Source organism: Cebidichthys violaceus, unplaced genomic scaffold (assembly GCF_023349555.1).
Source record: "Cebidichthys violaceus isolate CVI_PGR_0920_01 unplaced genomic scaffold, fCebVio1.0.p SCAF_3, whole genome shotgun sequence".
NCBI classification, from domain to species: Eukaryota; Metazoa; Chordata; class Actinopteri; order Perciformes; family Stichaeidae; genus Cebidichthys; species Cebidichthys violaceus.
The window spans coordinates 21528725-21551590 of record NW_027176483.1 but is presented as its reverse complement, the minus strand read 5'-3'; the positions used below and the strand labels follow the sequence as shown (position 1 = coordinate 21551590).

Sequence of the window (22866 nt, the reverse complement as noted above, 5' to 3'; positions counted from 1 at the left end):
TACCTGCTGCACAGAAACCACTACTGGGGAGAAGACTTAGTGTCCCTGTTCGCTTTACACAGCTCTTTCAGAGGAAGTCCATCTCTGGGCTGAGGCTGTGAGGGTCCAGGTGCACGGACAGAGCCGATGCCACCTCGGGGTCCAGGTCTGCGCACTGGGACTCCAGCTGGACCGGGGGAAGGGGGGGGGGGGGGGAGGACATCAGCAGAGAGACGAGACGACAGAGAGAGAGAGTCGAGTGAATGCTGTCAGCAGAAGATCCTAAGAACAGAGGGTGTGTGTGTGTGTGTGTGTGTGTGTGTGTGTGTGTGTGTGTGTGTGTGTGTGTGTGTGTGTGTGTGTGTGTGTGTGTGTGTGTGTGTGTGTGTGTTACCTGTCGGATGGAGGACGGCGCGGTGGGAGGCGTCTGCGGGATCACTCTCAGGAGAAGCTGCTTGGCGCGGCTCAGAATCCGGAAAGGCTCCATCTGACAAAAAACAAATGTCAACGGTTTGAATCGCGTCACGCTGAGATAAACCACATCATCTGCGGCTCGGTCACCTGATCGGGTCGGCAGGCCGGCGCGAGCGCGTCTCCTTCCAGGAAGAGCTGCAGCAGAGCGACGTAGCAGAGGACGGAGGTGCGGAGGAAGCCCGGACAGCGCGCCGCTCTCCGCAGCAGCTCGGCACTCTGCTGGAGCAGCAGGCTAGACGCACACATGAAGACCTGCAGTCAGGGTCCAACCCTTGGGAGAGTCTAAAAGTGAAAACGTGTTGAAGAACTAACCTGTAGAAGGCCCACGGCATCAGCCGGGTCAGCTCATCTGACATCACCATGGCCATCGGCTGGTAAACGCCTCCTTCTTGAGCTTTAGAAAGAAAACAAACAGCTGTTAGATTTAACGCTGAGCGAGCGGAGTGGACCGAGACGTGCTTTTTGAGAAGATTAAAGCGATAATACCGTTGGGTTGGAAGACGAGCAGCCAGTCTGCCGAGTCCACTAACGCGAGCAGGAGGTCGCTGCAGACATCAGTGGCCCTCTGGAGGTTCCTCTCCTGCAGACGGAAACATTACACACAGAGAGCTTCACCTCCATTACGCCTCATGCTGGAGTAGAAGCTTAGAGGCAGCTGGTGTGCTTCCAGGCTTCACGGGGCTGTATGGGAGATGTTTTGGGCAAATCCTTTGGGAAATTGTTACTTGTGTACTTGGCAAAAGTACACAAGTAACGGCGCTTTGCTTGAAGCTGAAACTCAGTAAACGTGAGGTGAAGTTTGGCCTGAGGGAGTTTTTATGTAGCTGAACTGTGCAGAACCTTTGCGATATCTTAAAAGGCCGGCGTGGAGCGTTTAGGGGATCTATTGGCAGGACCTCTCCACTAGATGGCGTCTAATTCGTCACGCTGGCCCTTTAAGGGAATAGTTCCACATTTTGAGAAATATGCTTTTGTGCTTTCTGACCGAGTGTTAGATGAGAAAATCAATATCACACTCGTGTCTGTAATGCTACACCTTTATTTTTTGTCTTTGATATTATTTATGTAGTTATTTTACTTAACATTATTATTACCATTTATTTACAGACTTATTCATTTAATTCTCTCTCTTCCTCGTCAGTTATTCATATATGACACAACACATTTTAACACATGCACACAAACACTCCTACTGACAGAAACGACTACAAATCTGGACCATCTTAACATCATTAGGTCCGCTTCATACGTCACACTGACAGGTGTGAGAATGTCCCTCTGATGCCATGAAGACGTCCGGAGTCAGAGAGACGTGCTGTGCATATGAATCCCAACTGCTTCACTATGATCTAACCTACACCTGAACACAACCCGCTGGTGGATATTGTCCGGGTTAGTTATTAGTAGTTGTGAATTACCTGTGGATACAGGAGGGATGACAGGTGGTCCTTAACACACAGGAAGAGCAGGAAGACAAGCACCTGGACAAAGAAATGAGACAGCAGCAGGTAAGGATTATGTAATAAAGAACAAACCCACGATTACTTATGGAATACAGCAGAGGTCACTAATAGGCGGACCGCGGTCCGGATCCGGACCCAGCCGCCGTTGTATCCGGACCCACGACCTAAAACCGATAGATAATTGAGAATTATGACATTTTGACGGAGCGCTTGTATTTTAACCGGCGCAGCTTTTCCAGCCTTTACGGTATTTGTTCAGCGGCGTAAATCACATCACGTGATGCAGCTCAGCCAATCAAAGATGAGTATTCTGACATGTTTCCTGACTCGAGTGAGATGTAGACACACGGGGGAGAGACGAGGAAAGAGAACGAGAAGAAGAATTATTACGTGAGTCAGAGAAGTTATTTCACATGAAGTTCTCCAAAGAGAGAGAGAAGTGGTCAGAGACCAGAGACCAGAGACCAGAGTCTTTAACCAACAATGACCAGACTCTTATAGGTTCATTCTTCCCACGGACAGTTTAACACCAGTGTGTCTCATATGTTCAGAGACCGTGATGATTATCAACAGCAGTAATATGAAGCGCCACTATGAGACAAAGCACAACTCTTTAGATCAAACGTATCCAGAACAGACACAGAAAATAAACCTCAGAGCTCAATATGATCAGAATCCTAACATGTTAATTCACTGACCAACTATGATGTTAACAGAGAGAATAGAGCTGAAACAAGTAGTTTAATAACCACACATAAAGTCCATGCTCACACATTTCTCTTGTTAGAAGATGAGAAGAATATAATATCGTGGCTTTTTTGATTGACATCACTTCACACCTGAATGAACTGAATTTAAAGCTGCAGGGCAATTCAGTGAAATCATTTTTTCTAAAATGAATTACTTCATTTTAACCTGAGGTGAAATGATTTTGTAACTATGCACTATATATATATATATATATATATATATATATATATATATATATATATATATATAAAAATATATAACTTGCTGTATATAAAGATCACGTGACTGAATGGTGGTCAGAATGCCGTGAGCATGAGAGAGTTCCCTGCGCTCACCTGTCGGTGCTGCGTGCTCCTCTCTGGCCGCAGCACGCCGAGGGCGGCGCTGAAGCCCCGTTCGTTGCCTCCGTGGCCTCGCCAGGCACGGTGCAGGCTGGCGGCCAGCAGCAGAGCTGCAGCCGTGGGCACCGGCGACGACGGCAGCCCCTTCTCCAAACTGGAAGCCAGACAGAATGTAAAAACACCAAACACACGAACCACCAGAGACTGAAACACACACTGAAACAGAAGCTGGAGGGATCCAGACTATGCCGGTTCTTCTCATCCATCACACCATCAGTTACATGTTTCATCGCTGACATGTGGAAGCACATGAGATCAGAGGAGGTGGTTCATGAGAATGAAGCTTCACCTGCAGGCCCAGTTCTGACAGTCAGCGAGGAGCTGCAGCTGCTCTGGTAGAGGCTCTCCGTCACACAGGCGACGCCACAGGGACAAAAGCACCGGAGACAGACGCTCCCACCAGTGCTGCACACACACACACACACACACACACACACACACACACACACACACACACACACACACACACACACACACACAATAAGACAACATTGACGAGGGCTGCATTAGTACTGATTTCATGAATGTCCTACTCGCAGGAGTAGATTTCTTTGCTCATGTATTGATAATTTGAAAATCTTGCAAATTTGTGAGTTTTCTTCTAAAAAAAAAAAAATGTACGACTTGAATCTCAGAAATTCAGAGTTTTTTCTTGGAATATTACCCCCTCCCCCAGCTCCGTAATTATTGCTTCTTTACCCACAACGAGCCAGCATGACCACCATCAGGACCGTGAAACCGGAGCATCTTTCATCGTATCATTTGTAAAAAGATCCTATCCAAAAAGCATCAGCATGCATAAGACAGAAGTCGGCATGAAAAAGCGACTAGAGTTCATCAGCTGTGTGGAGAAGGAACATTACCGCTGTGGAGACCAGGAGCAGCGGACAGCGTAGACTGATCTGGGACCAGGCTTTGTTGACTTCTTCCCTGGAGCGTCCGCAGCGTGCGCCGGCACACAACAGACCCTGGAGAGAGAGAGAGAGAGAGAGAGAGAGAGAGAGAGAGAGAGAGAGAGAGAGAGAGAGAGAGAGAGAGAGAGAGAGAGAGAGAGAGAGAGCGAGAGAGAGAGAGAGCGGACTCAACTCAACTGGAGCAAGAAGTTCTGCACCTTAGCTTTGATTCATCTTTAGATTGCTCACTCTCAGCAGGTGTGACGTCAGGTGGCAGGACAGCAAGCCGACCGGAGAACACGCCTTCCTCTGCAGTCGGACAGACGGCGAGGAGGTGAGACAGAGAGAGAGGTGGGCTCTATTGAGTCCACATTCAAGACGTTTTAAAGCTCACCTGATGCTGGTTGACATGTTCTATCAGCGTGTCGCACTCCAGAGTCTCCCGCCCTCCTTCGGACCTCACTTTAACGAGCAACACTGCTGGGAGAGCCAGCAGGACCCTGTGACACACACACACACACACACACACACACACACACACACACACACACACACACACACACACACACACTGTTCAGTGCTTACACATTAAATGACAGAGATGATCTGCATGACACGTACGTCCGTGTGTGTGTGTGTGTGTGTGTGTGTGTGTGTGTGTGTGTGTGTGAGCACCTGTTCCACGTGCTCAGCGTGTGCTGCAGGCTGAGCTCGGCGCTGATGCTCGGCGGACCTGAGGAGGAGCATCTCTGAGACACCGACTCCAACAGGAAGTCGCTCACGTCGGGTCGGCTGCTTCCACGGCAGAGGTTGGTCACTTCCATGTCATAGACAAGCTCCTGCGCACACACGCCCGCCCGCCCGCCCGCCCGCCCGCCCACACACACACACACACACACACACACACACACACACACACACACACACACACACACACACACACACACACACACACACACACACACACACACACACACAGTTGTTCAGATTCTGATTTAACGTCACCTTCTTCAGTAGTTTTTTGGTGTTTTAACAATGAATGTATTCAGGACCACAACATCACTCAACTTAACAGTTTACACAGTTTATTCTGTGTATGCTGTCAACTGAACAGATACACAGTGAACAGTGAACACACCTGTAACCGGGACAGGATGTCTGGCAGACAGCTGCCTGTTTCTGACGCTCTGTGATGCAGCTTCTGCAGGCTCTGGTTGCTGTTGACGTAAATTACATAGAAGAGTTACATCCTCACTTTTTAATTATGTTGCTTTTGATGCTTTGCAGCCGGAAATTGAACCTCCAACCCTGTGATCAGTGGACAATCCGCTGTGCCCATATGCTCAAACAATCTTTCATCAAAGGAACAGCACTTGGAGCAGATTTTTTTTTTTTTTTTAAACCTACTGAGTAAAGACACATCAAAAAGACCCGACACACAAACCTGGCAAAAAGTAAACCTGCATGTAGAAAGAAATCTATTCTAGCTCGACGTCTGTGTGTTTATGTACAATAATTCAATCTGACACACGTCAACACGTACACCGACCTTTGCTGCTGGTCCATGACGGCGCTGAGCAGATGAGAGCAGAGCATCCTCGTGTCTCCACCACAGCCTCCCTGCTCCTCCGGACGGGACAGGTAGAGCTCCCAGCAGGCCCACTGCTGGTACTCCTGACTACACACACACACACACACACACACACACACACACACACACACACACACACACACACACACACACACACACACACACACACACACACAAGCTCTTACAGGAGCCACTAGACATTAGACACTGTGTGTGTGTGTGTGTGTGTGTGCTCCATGCCTTTACCGTTCTGGGTCTGACAGGGCGTCTTCACTTCTCTGTACTCTGAGCTCGATAGCCAGCCATTCTGACAACGACAGCTTGACAAATAGAAATCAAATTAATTTAACAAATGACACAAAAGTGAAAGTAAGGAAGCCACCTCCGGAGCTCTCCGATGCTCATTGAAAATGACCTACCTGATATTGTGGCGTGTGTTCCAGTTGACGGAACGCCGGGTGCCTCCACAGATCCCAAGCGGACTTCCTCCAGGTGCCGTTGGCGTCTGTGGCACTGCTCCACAGGCCCGGCGGGTTCTCCTCCTGGTGGTCACCATTTAGACCGCCAGCGGTGATGGGAGTTCCTCTGGTTTCAGGCGACAGTCTTGGGATGAGGTACAAGAGCTAAACCAACACACAGTTATATGTAGAGTTATAACGAATACAATAATGTAATAATGAAATAAGAGTCTATACAAATAAGGGTTCCAAATGGGTTCTTCCTGAAGGGCTGTGGTTCTACCCACAACCATTTGTTTCTGAGGACCCATTTCTTTTGTTTTTTTGTCAAAGGTTATTTGTAAGACTATGGGTTCTGTTACGAACCCTTTTCATTCAAATAAAATGATTTGAAGAAACAGTTCTTTACAGGATTGTTGTGTGTCGCACAGCCCCACATAATGAGGAGCCCTGATCGAGGGTTTCTTGGTGGAACCATTACACCATTGAAGGGTTCTCTGAACCAATCTTGACTAGCAAACCGCCAACTTTATGCGTTTTGGTTGTACTGAGGTCTGAGAAACGAGGACAGAGACAAGGGGCAGACACAGCTGGATCGGTCCAGAGCCCTCTCTGAAGATCCAGAGCTAAATAAATGTTAAAATGACTTAATCAAATGACCCTTCATTAAAGACATCAGAAACAAGCATCCCTCCCGCTCCCAAGACGCTTTTCTTCTCAATAAATTGAACTGCTGGTCTTGGTCTATGTAACTTTAACCTTTACAACAACATGTTTTCAATTACCGTCTAACGACAGTCGATTCTTTCCGCCTTTTCAATGCTAATCGCTAGCATGCTAACTTTTGTTATGATTATGGTTACGTGAGAGAGCAGTAAAAGAGTCAGTTATGTTGAAAAAATACATTGTAAACTCTTACAAACATTTGTAATTTGAGTAAATACGCAAGGCTTAGATACATTGATGCTAGCAATTAGCATTAGCTCTAGCTGTATGTATGTTAGCGATTAGCATAAACGAGTCACAGGGTAATTGAAAGGGTAAAAATGTGCTTATACTCGTGCTTGGCGCCGTAGTGCGAGCCTCTGAGCTCCGAGTATGAACAGAGGCGTTCATACTCTGTGCGCTGCATAATCTACGAAACGCCAGAGGGTGTGCAGAGAAAATGAACCGTGAACCATCAAAAAGACAACGAGAATAACCCAGAGATATGCTCATAGACTGTAGACTGTAACTATGAGAGCCCAGTAAAGAAAAAAGTCAAGTATTAAATGCATTATAAAGAAATAATCGGGTTTTAACCCTTTAAAACCCACTCAAACACATCATGTGAATTACATTCTATGCAGATGATGCTCTTCTCTTAATTTGGTCATTCCAAATATATAGATGTAGAAAAATTCCACTTTTTTCTTAATGTGAAGCTAATATCTGACTTGTAAGTTTTCTGTCATGAGACTTCCTGTTTGAATAAAGAGTTAAATAACTAGTGTGGGCGTTAAGTAAGGGTCAGTCGCTATCTATATTTATCACACAATATGACGAATTCAAATACGTTGCACTAAAATATCACGATTGTAACCGTATACAGTGGTTTGGGGGTTCAGTTACTCTTTAAGTACAACACCTCAGCACCTTTCTACTATTGCTTTATCACGGCTTCAACCTTTTAGTAAATGGTGTAAGAATTTCCCCAATTACCCTTTCACAGTGTGAGGTAACACAAACCTCATGACATTATTGAAAGTAAGATGAAAAAGACACCTTCTTATAGAAGCTGTTGAGGATGTAGTCCTGCTGTTGTTGCTGAGGCAATGAGTCCCCTCTGCAGATCCCGTAACACAAAGCTGCCACACACAACCTGGACGGCAACGAGAAGACTGTGAGTGAAGGTGGCAGCCGGGCCAGACGCCCTGGTGTCACGTACCAGCAACGCAAGAAATGTTCAAAGGAATCCAGGAATCAACCTCACCTGACACAGAAGAGCATGTCGGAGCGTGTGCTGCAGACCAGCGCCGAGCTAAGAGCCTCCCCGACGCGAACCGGCTCCGGCAGTGTGGGCGGGACCAGCTGGACCAGAGGACCGTGGTGCATGCAGGCGTGGAGATGGACCGCAAACACCGCCAGGCCGAGTAGGTGGGCGGGGCTCAGCGACGCCGCCTTTTTTGGACAGAAGAGGTTCGTGAAGCTGAAGAGTGCATGTACTGGTTTGAGCGGCGCGGAGGAATACAGAGGTGAAGTGACTTTAACGTAGTCCAAAAAAAGATGGCAGGTCACAGACACACAGCGAAATACAGATGTAGAGACAAGTGCATCGGAATATGGATTTGTGTACCTGGTTATGAAATAGGTCCCAGAGTCGTTGTACCAGGCCGGAGAGGAGCTGCGTGTTGCCGAGCAGTGCACCGACAAACCTGGAGGCCCACGGGCTTTGTCTGTAACGACGGAGAAGCATCTGGTCAGTCGATGGCAATGGGAGACCAAAACTAAAGTTATTTAATCGGCTCTACACCTCCGGTGGAGGATTCCGGCTCCACAGTCACACTGCCGCTATACCCGCGCTTTGGGGTGGCTCCCTTGATGGTCTGGTTCCTTGTAATTGCTTATTCCAAATAGAGCATTTTCCCACCAAGAGGTGTGGGAGATGCCAATATTATTCTGGTTTTAGGAGCATTCTGTGGAAATGTATACAACCATAGACTGCATATAAGATGTGGACGTGGTCATTGTGATGTCACCCATTGGTTTGCGGACTGATGCTTTGAAGTCTCAAGTTCGGCGATTTCACCGTCGCCATCTTGGAATACGGACCATGTTGTTGTTTTTTCTGGTCACAGAAGTGACCATATTTGGAATGCGGAGGAGTGACGTAGAGACGCCGTATACGGCTGTGGTAGTGGCAGCGACCTGTCAATCACAGTAAGCCCCGCCCTAAAGCATCCCCTGCTTTATGGTTATCAAGAGAGAAGTAGTAATTTTCTCATAAACTTCTATACAATCTGACTTCTTTTTTGGAACCGGAGAAGTCGCCCCCTGCTGGTCAGTAGAGAGCATGCAATTTTTAAGACACTTCCGCATCGGCTTCACTCGGCAGAACCGGAGGTTGCCGCCCGGATATACAGCTCATTCGGAAGATGCACCCTGATGGGTGTTTTTACAGCAGATTGCTCCACATGGCCTCTTCCCCGTTTACAGCCACAAACAAACTAGCTAACACTACGCAGAGATGCACGCCCAAAAGAAATTTGGGCAAAATTTCTTGTCTACCGCAAAAAGGTTTCAGTGCTCACTTGTTAGGAGGGTTTGCTCTGGAAGCGTCGAGCACGCACTGGCAGAAGTTTCTCAGGATCATGTTGACGACCTGAGAATGAAAGAACACACGCTGACGTACATGCGGCTCACTGACGGAGCAGCATTAGGCGATTACAAGACAGAGAGAAGTTCGTACTTTGACGTGGAGCTCAGGGGACAGCGGGGTGTTCGTGTGGAGCTCGATGACCGTCCGTCCAACCGGCTCATCGGGGCGGCCGGGAAAGACGACGCTCAGAGTGTGTGAGATCCTGGACAGCTGGGCGGACATCTCTGAGGGTACAGGTCAGCAGGTCAGGTGTGGAGATGAGGGATTCAGAGAGGCAGCCTCATTGTAGAGCTGGGCGATATGGCCCAAATCCTTCTATCTCAATAGTGAATATTATAGCATGTTTTATGTTAATTAAACAATTATTTGTATATATATATATATGAGATATGAAACTACACAAAAACAGGTAACACCTATTTCTGTATAATCTGTATAATGAAAAGTACAGAGTATTTTTTGCATACAGCTGGAACATAAAACTATTTCAACTACAGAGAAAAACTCCTGGTTTTCCCCAAAACAATCAAACAAAACTTTACTTTAACACAGAAACACAAAGAAACAAAAAGCTGGAGCGTCTTTCTTTCAACGCTTCTTTATTAACTCCCATCTCATTGGCTGCTGACAGCCTCTGTTCACACCTGAGCAGTTCAGATACGATCATCCAAACGATCACGAGGACGAGAAAAAGTACAGTGAGTGTCTACTTATCTTTAAAGGTGTTCCTCATTGTACTCCAGCTAATCCTGACTACTGAGTGCGATGTGCTGCATGTCCTTATCGGCCTACCTCCGTCATTCCCCTCAACAAGCAGCTCTGTGAACTGCTGCAGCTGAATCTTCAGGACCTCCAGAGGCTCATCACTGGTGTCCAAACACACTGCGCCTCCTGGGAACACAACACAGTGTCAATGCAGTTATGGGATATTTCGGTTACGCAATTGTGGTACATTACATCTATACGGAAGCCCTGAGGGGCAAAAAATGTAATTCTGTTGATCAACGTTCTACGTCTGATGAAAACAGTTTTGTCTCCTGTGTTCATGACTTAAGAACAGCAGAAAGAAGGTTTTGCTGGGAGATTTCTTCTCTCCATCTGTGAAAACGTGTTGGACTTGTTGTTTTCTTCCAGGGGAGTTGTAATTTGACATAACTTGCTCACACACAATGAAGGTACCTTGTGTTTAGAGTGCATAGAGAAAATAAAACACGAACGCTTTGAGTCTAGACCCGTGGATGCATGAAGAGAAGTGGATACAGAGTTGGAGGCGGAGCCACGTTCATCGCTATGAAAGCTGCTCAGAAAAAAAGTTTGACTTCCAAAAACCAAAAATCAGCCGAAATTAAGCGGATCTTCCGGATCTTTGGGGCCCATGGAGCAAGCACCAGCGTTTCCTTTAACCCCACCCCCTCACATGAACGAGGAAGTAAATAGCTCTGGAGCCGACTATTAATGGATCGTGCCACTTTGAGGGCCAAATGAGTTAAAACAAGATGCTAATCAAGAGTTTTAGGTTCGTACGTGGTTGTTTTTCTAATTGCATTCTTAGACTCAATCTGATTTTGTGAGCATCCACTACAATAAATGAGCGAATGACCTACCGTCCTGCTGCCTCTGTTTCTGGCAGGACTCCACATACGATGAATACTGTGCAGAAGGGATCTTATCTGCCCTGAATGCAGACAAACACAGCGTCATAACAGGGAAAACACACAAAAGAACAAGCAGTGACGCTAAATCAAAAGTGTTTAGATTAAAAGTGATAAAAGAATACATGTTGGGAGACAATAAATACATGACAGGATCAAATTATAGAAACTCAAGTTGCCTTGGAGGAAAGAGAAGAGCAATTTCACAAGCTTCTGATGATAACTCACTTCTTCAGAGCCTCCATGAAACTCATCCTCGCGTCAGCTTTGACGGGAAGCTGGAATTGAAAGACAGCGTCAGATAAACTCGCTTCACGTCGGAGAAATGCGCAGCGGCAACAGTGAGGAAGAGCTGCTCACCATCCTCGGCGTCAGCAGGGCCGGGAGGAACCGCGCCAGGAAATACGGCCTCCGGAAAATACTGGGGGAGGACAGGAGTGTCAATAATCCGTCTAACTCACTTCTCACATCTACACGACACCCAGATCGTCTCAAAAGGACCTGTTGTGTACTTTAGAAATGTGCTGCAGGGGAGGAGACCATGTGGCTGAATACCTGGCCTCCATGACGGCGGCAGAGATTCTTCCTGTGCTCTCAAACAGAGACACCGCCTTCTCCACATCCTGGACGGCCTGGCACTGGGGCTGCGCACACACACACACACACACCCACACACACACACACACACACACACACACACACACACACACACACACACACACACACTGTTATATACTATTAAGATAACAAAAGCTGGAACTAGAGCTTAGATATGAATCGGCAGTTCAAGTTTAAACAATGATGACGCAGTTTGCTTGTCCAGCTATGCAACCTAAAGAGAGTCACTTTCCAGATCTATCAGTGAGCGGGTAGAAGACATGAGCTACAGCGCAGTATTTAGTGATTTAAACATGTATCTGGTGGAGAAAGCTAGCGTGTAACGTCACACCAGAGACACATTATGAGCTCCAAGTCTGTAGAGGATCCCTCTCTGTTATCCGTGTTCACGTACAGAACGTCAGACAGCAGGAAGAGACGCAGAGGTTTGACTTCATTCAACGCGGTTCATAGCTCGCAGCCACAGACGCCCCCCGGGGGGGTTTCGGATCAACCGGTGACCGTGTTAACTGGTGACTCTCGGCCGAATGTGTCGTGGTTACAACAGTTTGCTATTAGTCCTGGTTGATTTAGACGTCCTATTCTGATATATGTTGGAGTGAAAACAATGCAGTCTGACATCAAGTTTTTAGAATTGTGTGCATAGTTCTATTGGTTGTTTATTTAATGGTGATAAACTGTAATACAGCATTTTTGACTGAGAACGTCGCCTACAGACACCCAGTGTTTATTATTCCCTGTTAAGATGCCGATACCTTCCGAGGGCTTTTATTTTAAAAAGCTGGGTCCGCCCCTAGTTTCCTGTCGACATACAGTGAGGGGAATGGGGGACGTTATTTTGAAAAACAAGTCTGTAGGGCTCACTCCCCATTGTGTTACCTCCTTCTGCGATAGATAGTGACTGAACAGACATTTATCTAAATTAAAACACAGAGCTTTGAAGAAAAGTATGTTTTGAGTATTGACTGCTTTGGTACAGCGACCAAAACTCAAGAATCGAAATGTTTCAAACAGGATTTTAGACCACGAACTAGTCACATCTGCAAGAGGGTGGATTCATATAATAATTCACTGCATCATTGATTCTTAACCTGAGATTTTCTGGTTTCTTCAAATCTTAGTTTAAGCGCGACGCTTGAAATGTTTGCCTCCGTTATCTTTGACACTTTCCTGAGCTCGGTAAAATAAAAGAGCCTCGTCAAAATAAGGGCGTTTTCTGCCCGACGACACAAACGTACCACTGGGTGTTGCCGTTACCTGCAATGATGCTCCGCCTGCACCAGAAACATCCTCATACAAACCCATGTCCTCCACTGACTCCTGCATGTGGGACACACACACACACACACACACACACACACACACACACACACACACACACACACACACACACACACACACACACACACACACACACACACACACACACACACACACACACACACACACACAATCATGGATACATCACAGAAGATCCGAGAGGACTGTGTCTATTTTCAATGTTAAAATGTCTGAATAAGCAGTAATGATGTGCCGAGGATGAATCCCTTGGCGTTCACCTTGAGGTCGGCCAGCCTGGTCTTGGCCAGAGAGACGTACTCCATCAGGAGGCTGCGGTGTTTCACGGGTACATATGGAGGCTGCAGGATGTGAACCTAGCAGAGGTAAAACGACAGTGAGACTCCTTCTAGTCCAGCACAGCGGTGGAAGCACTCCTCGGTCCAGTGACATGGAAGTCAGAGCGGCTTAAACACAAACTACGTGATTCATCTGTAATCCTATTTGCATATATTGTTAAGTAGATGCACATTATGACTGGGGAAGGGATCTAAAGGGCTTTAAAAAGGCATTTTTCTCTTCATCTCGACTTTAAGTACCAAGACAACCATTAAAATGAACTCCTTGACAAGTTAAAAGTCCTGCATTCAAAATATGACCAAAGTAAGAGTAGAGAAGTGTTGGCAGCTAAGCATACTTAAAGCGTAACGTGTTCATTGCACAGAAAGACTGGAAGTAGCATTTGACTGCTAAAGCTGGTCATGGTGGAGCTAGTTTTACTTTATACATTCAGGTAGTTTAGTGCAGTGGTTTCCAACCTTGGGGTCTGGTCCCTTTTTATGGTCTGTAGCTTGAAAACATGGTGGAATTAGCAAGCTAGCTAGCCAAGTAGCTAATTCCGCTGAGTGAGTACAATTCGACATTTTAGCCTTCGGTGCCTTGTCTTACATTTTGCCTCAAGAAAGGGCAACAAAGACGATATTTACTGCACAACAAAACGTGTTTACATGCTTATTAGTTCCCCTCAAATGTTCATTACATTTGGAAGGAAAAGATGTCTTAACTTTAAAGAGTAACTAAACCCCCAAACCACTTTGTTCAGCTGAAACCCAGTGTGTGAGTATTTAGTATTACTAGTTAGCTAGTTAGCTAGTTAGCATACACATTTACCAGCCTTGCATCTGTCAGATAAATGTGTTGGATGTAAAAAGTACAATACTTTCCTTTGAGATGTAGTGGAGTAGAAGTGCATAACATGGATATACTGAGGTAAAGTACAAGTACCTCGAACTTGAACTTAATCACAGTACTGAAGTAAATGTACTTTGTTTCCACCACTGCTGCAGACTTCACAGTGTGTATTAAGTTATATTCCAGTAGTTATGGTTTATTATACTGCATACATTCATCATACAGTATGGACTATATTTTAGCGTGTCTTCTTCTGAATCCTGTTGTTATTTGCTGTAGTGATCAGTTAAACGGTGAATGGACTTTACTGTATCGTTCTCTAGTCCTCCGACCGCTCAAAGCGCTTTAACGCTACATGTCATCATTCACCCATTCATAACCATTCACACACTGATGGCAGCAGCTAGCACGCAAGGTGCCACCTCCCCATCAGGACTCTGTAATCATTCACATCCATGCCTGCAGGAGCACTTTTGGGGTTAAGTGTCTTGCCCAAGTGCACTAGAGGAGCCGGGGATCGAACCGCCGATCCTCTGATTGAAGGACGACCCTGCTCTACCACTGAGCCACGGTCGCCCCACTGGCGAAACGAGGCTCTCAAAGATGTTTCAGAGACATGTGTAGAGCGTCACCTTGAGGTACTGTGGGGGTTCAAAGGGCACCAGGTCAGACAGGAACTTCAGCAGAAACACCAGAGACTTCTTACTGGTCGCATGGTGGCCACTGCCTCCCCCGAAAGACATCTGAGAGGGCAGACAAGTATACTGCTGCTAGTAAAAATAATGCATATTGAGGCGCTTTAAGACTCATCAAACTCTCTGGATGAATCATGGGTTTGAACAACAACCCTATTAATACACACAGACACACAATCCACCTTTGTTAAACAATCTATTGTCTTATGCGGTCAGCAGCACTAATCCACACATGTCCATAGCCAAACTAAAAGCCAATATGAAACCTTGAACCAGCTGCTGTAGGAGGGGAAGACGGCGGGTCCCTCCAGCGCCCCCTGTCGAGCCAAGAGGAAGGCGGTTATCACGCTCTCTAGGTCGTAGGCTTCAAAAGCGGAGCTCAGCAGTCTGGACAGCAGCTCTGGCAGAGGAGGAGAAACGGAGCAGACGTGAACAGCTTGCTCTCTGCTTTTGTTTTGGACGGTGTGTTTGGCTAACAGCTAACAGAGCTAAACATTGGCACTTTGCAGTATCAGTCCAGTATGAACGCGCTTACCTCTCAGGCTGAGCTGGGCACAGGGGTGGTAAACCAGCAGGGTGGAGAGGAAGCACAGGACGTGCTTCCAGTTGACCTCGTGGGTTTCCAAAACCTGCTGCAGGTGACACAGCAGCTGCTCCACACTGAAGATCACAGCCAGCTGTCACCGAAGCACAAGAACAATACAGACGAGTTGCCGCTAGCTTCCTTACAACAGACCAAAGATCGGAGGACACAGAGAGCACTTCCAGTGACCTTTTTAAGATGAGAGCGACTAACAGACTGACATACTGTTGCAGGTAAGAACATCATAATAGATCATAAATCAATGCGTTCCTCTGCACCTGAAGCCTGAAGCGATCCGACCGTAGAAATAGAATGAGAGTAGAACAGCTAGTAGATCTTTCTCTACCTTTAACTACAATGTTATGAAAAAGACTTGCTCTTTAGTCTAAACTAGTTGATATGTGACGCTTTACAACCTGGGCCGCTTTTAACGCTTACCTTACGGAACAGAGAGGTCAACAACCGGTCGGCTTTTGCGAAGGTCCACTCGTTCTGCAGAGCGATGGCATCGGACACTGAGGATATGAGATTAAGTTGTCACACTTCAGATTGTTTCCCCACATGAAAGCAGCGTGTACATGTACCTCAGGATACTCATTTCAAAGTCTTCCCAAACCTGAATTTTCTGACCCCAGTTGAAGTTCTTACCAGATTTGTATCGTACGTTTAAGTAGAAGTATTATCAAGAAAAAAAAAAAAGAACACATTCAGCATGAAGCAGTTCAAAAAGGTCAACAACTTGTCTTCACCGGTTAGTTGAGGCTTGTAAGTGAGAGTCTGCGTGAGGGAGTGTGTGAAGAAACGCTGAAGGGTCTCCACTGACGCCGAAACTCCACACAGCGAGGCGTCAAACATGTGAATCCTGTAAATGTGAAGAAGAAAAGGTCGATAAATTAAAATCTGTATGGGACGATTTTATCATTATTTTGTTCTTCCTCCAAAGGGGGAATGTTTGAGAACCGTTGTTTGTTTTTTAGATTTTCTTTCTTCAGAGACCTCAAACTATCTGATTTCATGAAGCTTAATAAGACACATGGAACACAATGAACCATAGCTCAGCTCCTGCTCCAGCACAGCGCAGCGTCAGACTCTTTTCCACGGTGTCTAGCAGCCCTGAAAAAAACAATAAAGTGTTAAAAAGTGAGACAAAAAATAAGGAAAGTATTAAGATGATACTTAAGACATCTTAAAAAAAGTAGAAATTAGCGTTAAGGCTCCAGAGGTGTGACTCAACGTGCTTTGCTGAACGTTTCATCAACACAGGACAGGGAACACGCAGACTCACAGAAGAGCAGGTCGTCCAGCACCGAGCAGCAGAGCAGGGACGCCCTCCTGTCGGCAGCTGACGGCTCCTGGATCAGCTCAAAGCCACGTCCCACCAAGACTCCAACCACAGCTGAAACACAGGAGATCAGCCTCAGCAGCGGCAGACGGAGTGTACTTGATGGAGTGAACTTGATGGAATGCACTTGATGGAATGCACTTGATGGAGTGTACTTGACGGAGTGTACTTGACGGAATGTACTTGATGGAGTGTACTTGATGGAGTGAACTTGATGGAATGCACTTGATGGAGTGTACTTGACGGAGTGTACTTGACGGAATGTACTTGACGGAGTGCACTTGACGGAATGTACTTGATGGAGTGTACTTGATGGAGTGCACTTGACGGAGTGTACTTGACGGAGTGTACTTGACGGAATGTACTTGATGGAATGTACTTGATGGAGTGCACTTGACGGAGTGCACTTGACGGAATGTACTTGATGGAGTGTACTTGATGGAGTGTGTACTTGATGGAATGTGTACTTGATGGAGTGTACTTGATACCATGAGGGCATTGTTTTTGTAGCTTGGTTGGTTGCGTTTAAACCTCCTAACCCTGGCAGTGCAAGTCTATCTTTCCGAAGCCTGAAGTTGTTGAATTTAGCGCCTAGCTTGTTAGCTAGCTAGCTGGCTAGTTTGCTTATTCCACCATGCTCTCATGCTACAGTTACAGAACATAAAACTCACCACTACTCCTTTCATGTTGACAGGGGCGGTGGTATTTTACAGATTTAAGCATAAGATCAGTTCTGACTTCTCTGTATAGAACTCTCACGGTGCTGAACAGAATCGACTGGGCAACACTGTTAAGTTGCCGCTCAAAAACAGAACTTCCTTGTTCTCTTCACTTGTATTGCAAACAACGAGTCCTAAAAACCCCAAAATACGAGTGATGGGGCTGTAACGGCGGAGGATATGTTTTACAGTGTTTCAGCTGACTCGGATATTCAGCCGTATGTTGAGTATATTGTGTGTGTATGTGTATATGTATATATATATATATATATATATATATATATTATATTATATTATATTGTATATTGACCAGAGCCGGCGGGGAAACCCTCCGGATGAGCCCGACTGAAACTCCAGCGTCCTTACTTGTCAGCACTTTCTGCTGAGCTCGTTTGGTCTCGTCGTCTCCGTGAGGAGGCGTCCGACCGCACAGAGCCTTCAGCTGAGACACCATCCACAGCCTCGCTTCTTCATCGCTGAACGGAGAAACAAAGCGATAGGGTCAAGTTCATATGCTGCAGAGAGGTGCAGGTGTCGGCCACGCTTTTACTCGGATATCCTTCCTTGACGTGTTTTAGTCCTTCTGAGAACCGAAGTCGATGTACAACTCAAAGATGGCGCTCTACATCCACAGAGGGGCACTGCAACTCCGTGTTCTGTTGAGAGTTCAGCTGCAGCATTGAACGTTATGTATTCAGGCGGTTTGACTTCCCGTCTCTGAACTAACCAGAAGAGTCACACATAACTTGTAACTCGACCCACTCAAAGTAAAATGTTCCACCGAGAGAATTCTCAGTTAAGTGTTCTGAAGTAGAGTTACATTTCATAACTGTGTATTCAGTTATTATTAACATTTAAATCCCTAAAAGACTTTGTATGCTTCGATAGTGTTCTGAGGCCACCCTGTATGTAAACTAAAGGACTGGGTTTCTTACCTCTCTATGATGTACTTCAGGGTGAGGATGTTGTAAAAGTGGAGATGGTACACCACCTCCAGGTTGGGTAGCCTCTGTAAAAACACCACATTAAATATTTCATTTCCTAAATCCTCTATATAAGAAAGAGCGGCCATGTTTGTTCCTGTTGTTCAGACCGACTGTGAAGGGATTAATGAACATTTTAAAGTAACTTCATGGAACTACAAATTGTGCAAAACCTCTTCAGAAGTAATCAAGTCTCATGTTTGAACTCTCTCTCTCTCACTCACTCACTCACTCACTCACTCACTCACTCACTCACTCACTCACTCACTCACACACTCACACACTCACACACTCACACACACACACACACACACACACACACACACACACACACACACACACACACACACACACACACACACCTGATCCCTCCTGTACTCCTGCCAGAGCAGCTTAGGGCAGAGGGCTCCCTGTGACAGCAGTTCTCTGCTGGACTCCAGCAGGACGCACAGCTGGACCTGGAGAGGACAGGGACGGGACGGGACACATGTTTACACCGTGTGTCACATTTGAACGTGCTTTCTGTCCTCCTGCAGAACAAGAGTCGTCCCGCAGCAATGAAAGAGGAACTCGTGAGACAGAAAGATGTTAAACCGCAGATATGATCTGCCAACGTTTTCAGCATGCAGAGATGATGCAGCAGCAAAGCTGTGGGAAGAAAACACGAAGTCACCGTGAGAAAGGCAATCCACTCTCTACAGTGTTTGAAGTAAAGGCGCCTGGCGTCTGATTTACTGGCATGTTTTCGGCAAATCTGCGACTCTAGTCGGGTTGTAGGGAAGTCTGCTTAAAAAACGGACTCCGCTCTGACCCTCCCGCTGTGTTGAATTGAACGGGGAATGTCCATTCTACTGTCATCCAATTACTAGGGCTCCTCCATTTTACTTTGGACATTGCATTGTGGGAGAAGAGTCTCATATTAATATTATCTCTGAGTATATAATATGTCAGTATACAAACTAGCAGTAGTGCAGCTGTTCACACATCCCTCAGGAGTGAATCCAGCACGTCGCTCGTTTTTCCATCCGTTCCTTTACAATGTTGCTTTTCTGGACCTTTGTCCCGACTCCCACCACAGACCCTTTGGTCTCTTCAGCACCCGAGTCTTGGATTGTGGGTCCCTCAAGCCAGCATCTGCTTGTCCATCATCTCCTCTCCGGTCTGTCCTGATTCTAATAAGGAGCAGAGTCCCCTCTCTGACTGGTATAAAATAATGACCATGTGTTGACCGCAGTAACGTTTTTAAAGTGGATTTGTTTATCTGGTATAAAGTGGTTTCCATCGATCGAGACTTGCAGATATCTCGAGGCGTACACTCAGACATCGACAGCATTCAGTTTGCCGCTCTGAGGTTGTCAAAATGAGATTTTGCACATGCATAACTTAAATCTTAATAACACACGTACTGGATAACATATACAAAAGTCTGAAAATGAAACTGTATAAAAAGATATAGTTTAGTTTAGTCCTCACTCAGGAATAACCCTCCACATTCTGTTTAAACCTGGTGTTTGTGCACCGTGTCAGATAAAGATCAGTCTTAGAATTAAACTGTGTGTAGAACTTCATCAACTGATCATCAACTCTTCACTGTCAGATACTCACTCGCTGAGAGGACGTGAGGAGCCCTCTCCTCTTCTCCTCTTCCTCGCTCCCCGTGATCTCCGTCAGCCTCTCCAGCACCATCTTGACGGACAGCGCCGCCGCCGGGACGCCCAGCTGCAAGGCCCGCCGCCTCAGCTCGAATCCTGTCCACAGACAGCACACCCTGTAGTTCACTCTGCTGTGAGCCGTCACCATTTCTGTACGTCTCTTTTGTGGCGTACAAAAAGCAAGCGGACGAAAAACCGACAGTTGTCCAGAAGATAAAGAAGGAGCAAAGACGGCCGGCGTGAAAAGGTGAAACTTGTCCGTGTCGTGGCGTCCGGCAGCGGACTCAGACAGTAGCTGTTGCAGCACTGATGTGCAGCACTGAGGCAATTCAAACACTCACCCAGCAGTGAACACGCAGCGGTGGATGTGGCGCCTTCAGAGCCCGCCTGTTTCTGCTCGCGGAAAATGTTGCACCGATCTGTATTCTAAACAAAAAAATGTAGAAAACAACAACAAACAAAAAACTTAAATTAATTCAATATTAGTGAAAGATCATAAAGGATTTTACCAGCTCCTAGCACAAGGAGCACAGGTCTACTCCTGAGGGTGAGGCAGCTTTCCTACATCTTTACAGACCACTCTACACATGAGGAATTCACCCAGGAGCCCTCACTGCAGTGAAATGTCTTTGGAGGTTTGGGGCTAAAGAGCAACGTTCCTTTGAACCACAATGCAATGCAGAATATTTTCCACCAAAGCCAATCAAGTGGCACACACAGCTCCAGTTACTCCCATACAGTCTGATACATTACTATGTATTTCATTCAGAGGCTTTTTTTCTGTTTTTAAACTGGGACTTTATTGCATCATTTGACAGCCATGACATTGTGAGGCGTAACACTCCTCTTCCTCAGTCCACAGATTAGTATAAATGTCCTTCCTGTCGTGGCTTGCCCATTGGCTGTGCAGCCCAGTGGGTTCTGCCTCGGTACCGATGTCCGTATCGCTCACTCACCCCGACCTCCCTGAGCAGACCGCAGAGGTCCTGCTGCTGCTCCAGCAGCTGGATCGCTGCCTCCTGCAGCCTCCGAGCATCTTCCTGCTTCGGCCTCTTCACCACACGGCCAGCTGGAGGAAGATAAAAACAGGAAATGCTGCAGACGTCAGACAAATATGTATGTGGACACGTTTCAGTATTGCATAACACAGTGTGTAATCAGGTTACTTTGTTGTACTGAAGTTGAGGCACAAACTAAACTCAGATTAGATGACAAATATGTACAGGTGTTACGTCGAGGTTTGCTTCCTCGTCGAAAAGGCTACATTTTGAGTGCGTATTGTCATTTGAGACTGTATTCGCGACACGTTTCGTTTGGTGCTCCATGAGTAATACCGCTAACATTAGCTAGCTGCTGTCAACTCACCGAGGAGGCTCGACAGAGTCCTCTTCTGAGAGACCGTTTCACACGAAGCACTCAGCGACATTTTTTACTTTACGGCTGAATCCGCGCTTCGAGAGAAAGTCGGCGTTTCCGCCAGTTGTCCTTCTGAACGCGATACGTTGGACGGCGCTAAATGAGGGCATTCATTCCCTGGTTAGCTTTTCCCAGGCTGCTGTTTTGGTTCACTTTCTCCTCCATGTTGCCCCTCGCGCTCTTCTCTCCCATTGGTCTGTTGAGAGCCAATCAGGATAGACCATTCTATGTGTGGGACAAACAAAAAAGTATTCCGGAGTTGTTCAGTGTCGCAGAGATCCCTGGAGTGCTCTGCCACTCCTGTTCCAGCGGGATACACCGTTTCCTGAAGGCAGGAGCTTAACATTACATACTATCAGTTCAAGGTTTACATCAGCAAATACGAAATCATAAAAAATTGTCATTTCAAAAGCCTTGCATGTATACCAAAAAAGAAAATGGACGAGATCAAATAGATACATTCCTTTATTTAAGACGCTGTGTTGCGCTACTTTGTCAATAAAGTCAGAAAAAATACATTTACTGCATCACGAACAGAATCAAAGAATTTGCATTACATTTGCATTGCATCAAGAGACGTGTCTGTGTCTGTTTGACGGTGAACTTCCACTTTTAAGAGTGGCATACCGCTCCAGGGATCGGTATATACCCCGAACACAGTGGCGTACCCTCGACCACTTTACGATCTTGGTGCTTATGTTCGGCCGGTCCTTTTGTTACTCTAAATAAATGTATACATTTTTTTAAAATCCACATGTATATATGTATTTGTGGAACAAATTTAAAACTGAATTTAACTCAACTTTTAAAAACTTGAAGGCAATGGTAAATCATTTTATTTTGGCATCCAGTGTCTCCTGTGTTTAATTAGTTTCTCCTCTGTGGCTCTGGTGTTTGTTGCTGAGCAACATTCTGTGTCTTCAAACTCAAGCTGAACTCTTGTAGCCTACCTTCCCTCACTTTCAGAGAATAAGAGCCTCTCTTTACTGCACCCTGTTATGAGAGCAACCTCTCTGCATTGTTGTCTGTTCTTTTTGTTCCCAGTTGTGTTGATTCTATTAACCATCAACAGGGCGTTGCTGTAACAGAGCATGTGTATGCTCAGCTGATCTGTATTTATAAAGGGCTAAATAAATACAACTGGAGGTGAATTTGGAGTCGCTATGTTTTCCCACAATTTGTCGTTTCATTGCATCATTTAATGTCACAGACAAAGCATTCTGCTGCAACCTCGAAAAAGAGTTGAGCACAGAGCGGATGGAGAGGTCCTGTGATTAGAATGAGCATGAGCAACACAGGAAGCAAAGAGACAGAATGAAGTGGATGTGCGTTATCATTCTCAATAGATCATAACTGTGTTCCAGTTGCAC

The 22866-nt window shown here is 46.1% G+C and overlaps 1 protein-coding gene across 2 annotated transcripts; it reads right to left on the bottom strand.

Annotated features, from left to right (window-relative positions):
• Positions 1–19: 19 nt before the first annotated feature.
• LOC137881041 (Fanconi anemia group A protein) lies at positions 20–21666 on the bottom strand. 2 transcript variants are annotated; one of them, XM_068722741.1, is made up of 42 exons: positions 21446–21666; positions 21037–21149; positions 20422–20506; positions 20034–20176; positions 18791–18886; positions 18381–18454; positions 17812–17921; positions 16670–16780; positions 16434–16497; positions 16134–16246; positions 15823–15899; positions 15337–15478; positions 15068–15201; positions 14739–14849; positions 13197–13292; positions 12895–12957; positions 11575–11663; positions 11380–11440; positions 11248–11297; positions 10972–11042; positions 10160–10258; positions 9458–9591; positions 9300–9370; positions 8345–8444; positions 7982–8169; positions 7774–7870; positions 5971–6174; positions 5798–5871; positions 5510–5638; positions 5099–5177; positions 4636–4799; positions 4355–4460; positions 4210–4269; positions 3931–4035; positions 3357–3472; positions 3002–3161; positions 1872–1934; positions 940–1033; positions 766–847; positions 541–685; positions 374–466; positions 20–166 (listed from the first exon to the last, which is right to left on the bottom strand). In XM_068722741.1, the coding sequence occupies exons 1-42, from the start codon at positions 21504–21506 to the stop codon at positions 68–70; spliced, it is 4326 nt and encodes a 1441-aa protein (XP_068578842.1). In that variant the 5' UTR covers positions 21507–21666; the 3' UTR covers positions 20–67. The 2 variants fall into 2 exon arrangements, with proteins under 2 accessions (XP_068578842.1, XP_068578841.1); XM_068722740.1 differs by lacking the exons at positions 16434–16497; positions 16670–16780; positions 17812–17921; ... (4 more) ...; positions 21037–21149; positions 21446–21666 and having other exon boundaries at positions 14739–14870; positions 16134–16396.
• Positions 21667–22866: the final 1200 nt, after the last annotated feature.

Excerpts from the sequence above, each read along its gene's own strand:
- LOC137881041 (XM_068722741.1), bottom strand. The coding sequence starts at position 21,506 with ATGTCGCTGAGTGCTTCGTGTGAAACGGTCTCTCAGAAGAGGACTCTG. Across the intron at positions 10,259-10,971 it reads GAAACAGAGGCAGCAGGACG|GAGGCGCAGTGTGTTTGGAC; the intron begins GTAGGTCATTCG and ends TTGTGTTCCCAG. Across the intron at positions 467-540 it reads CGGCCTGCCGACCCGATCAG|ATGGAGCCTTTCCGGATTCT; the intron begins GTGACCGAGCCG and ends GTTTTTTGTCAG.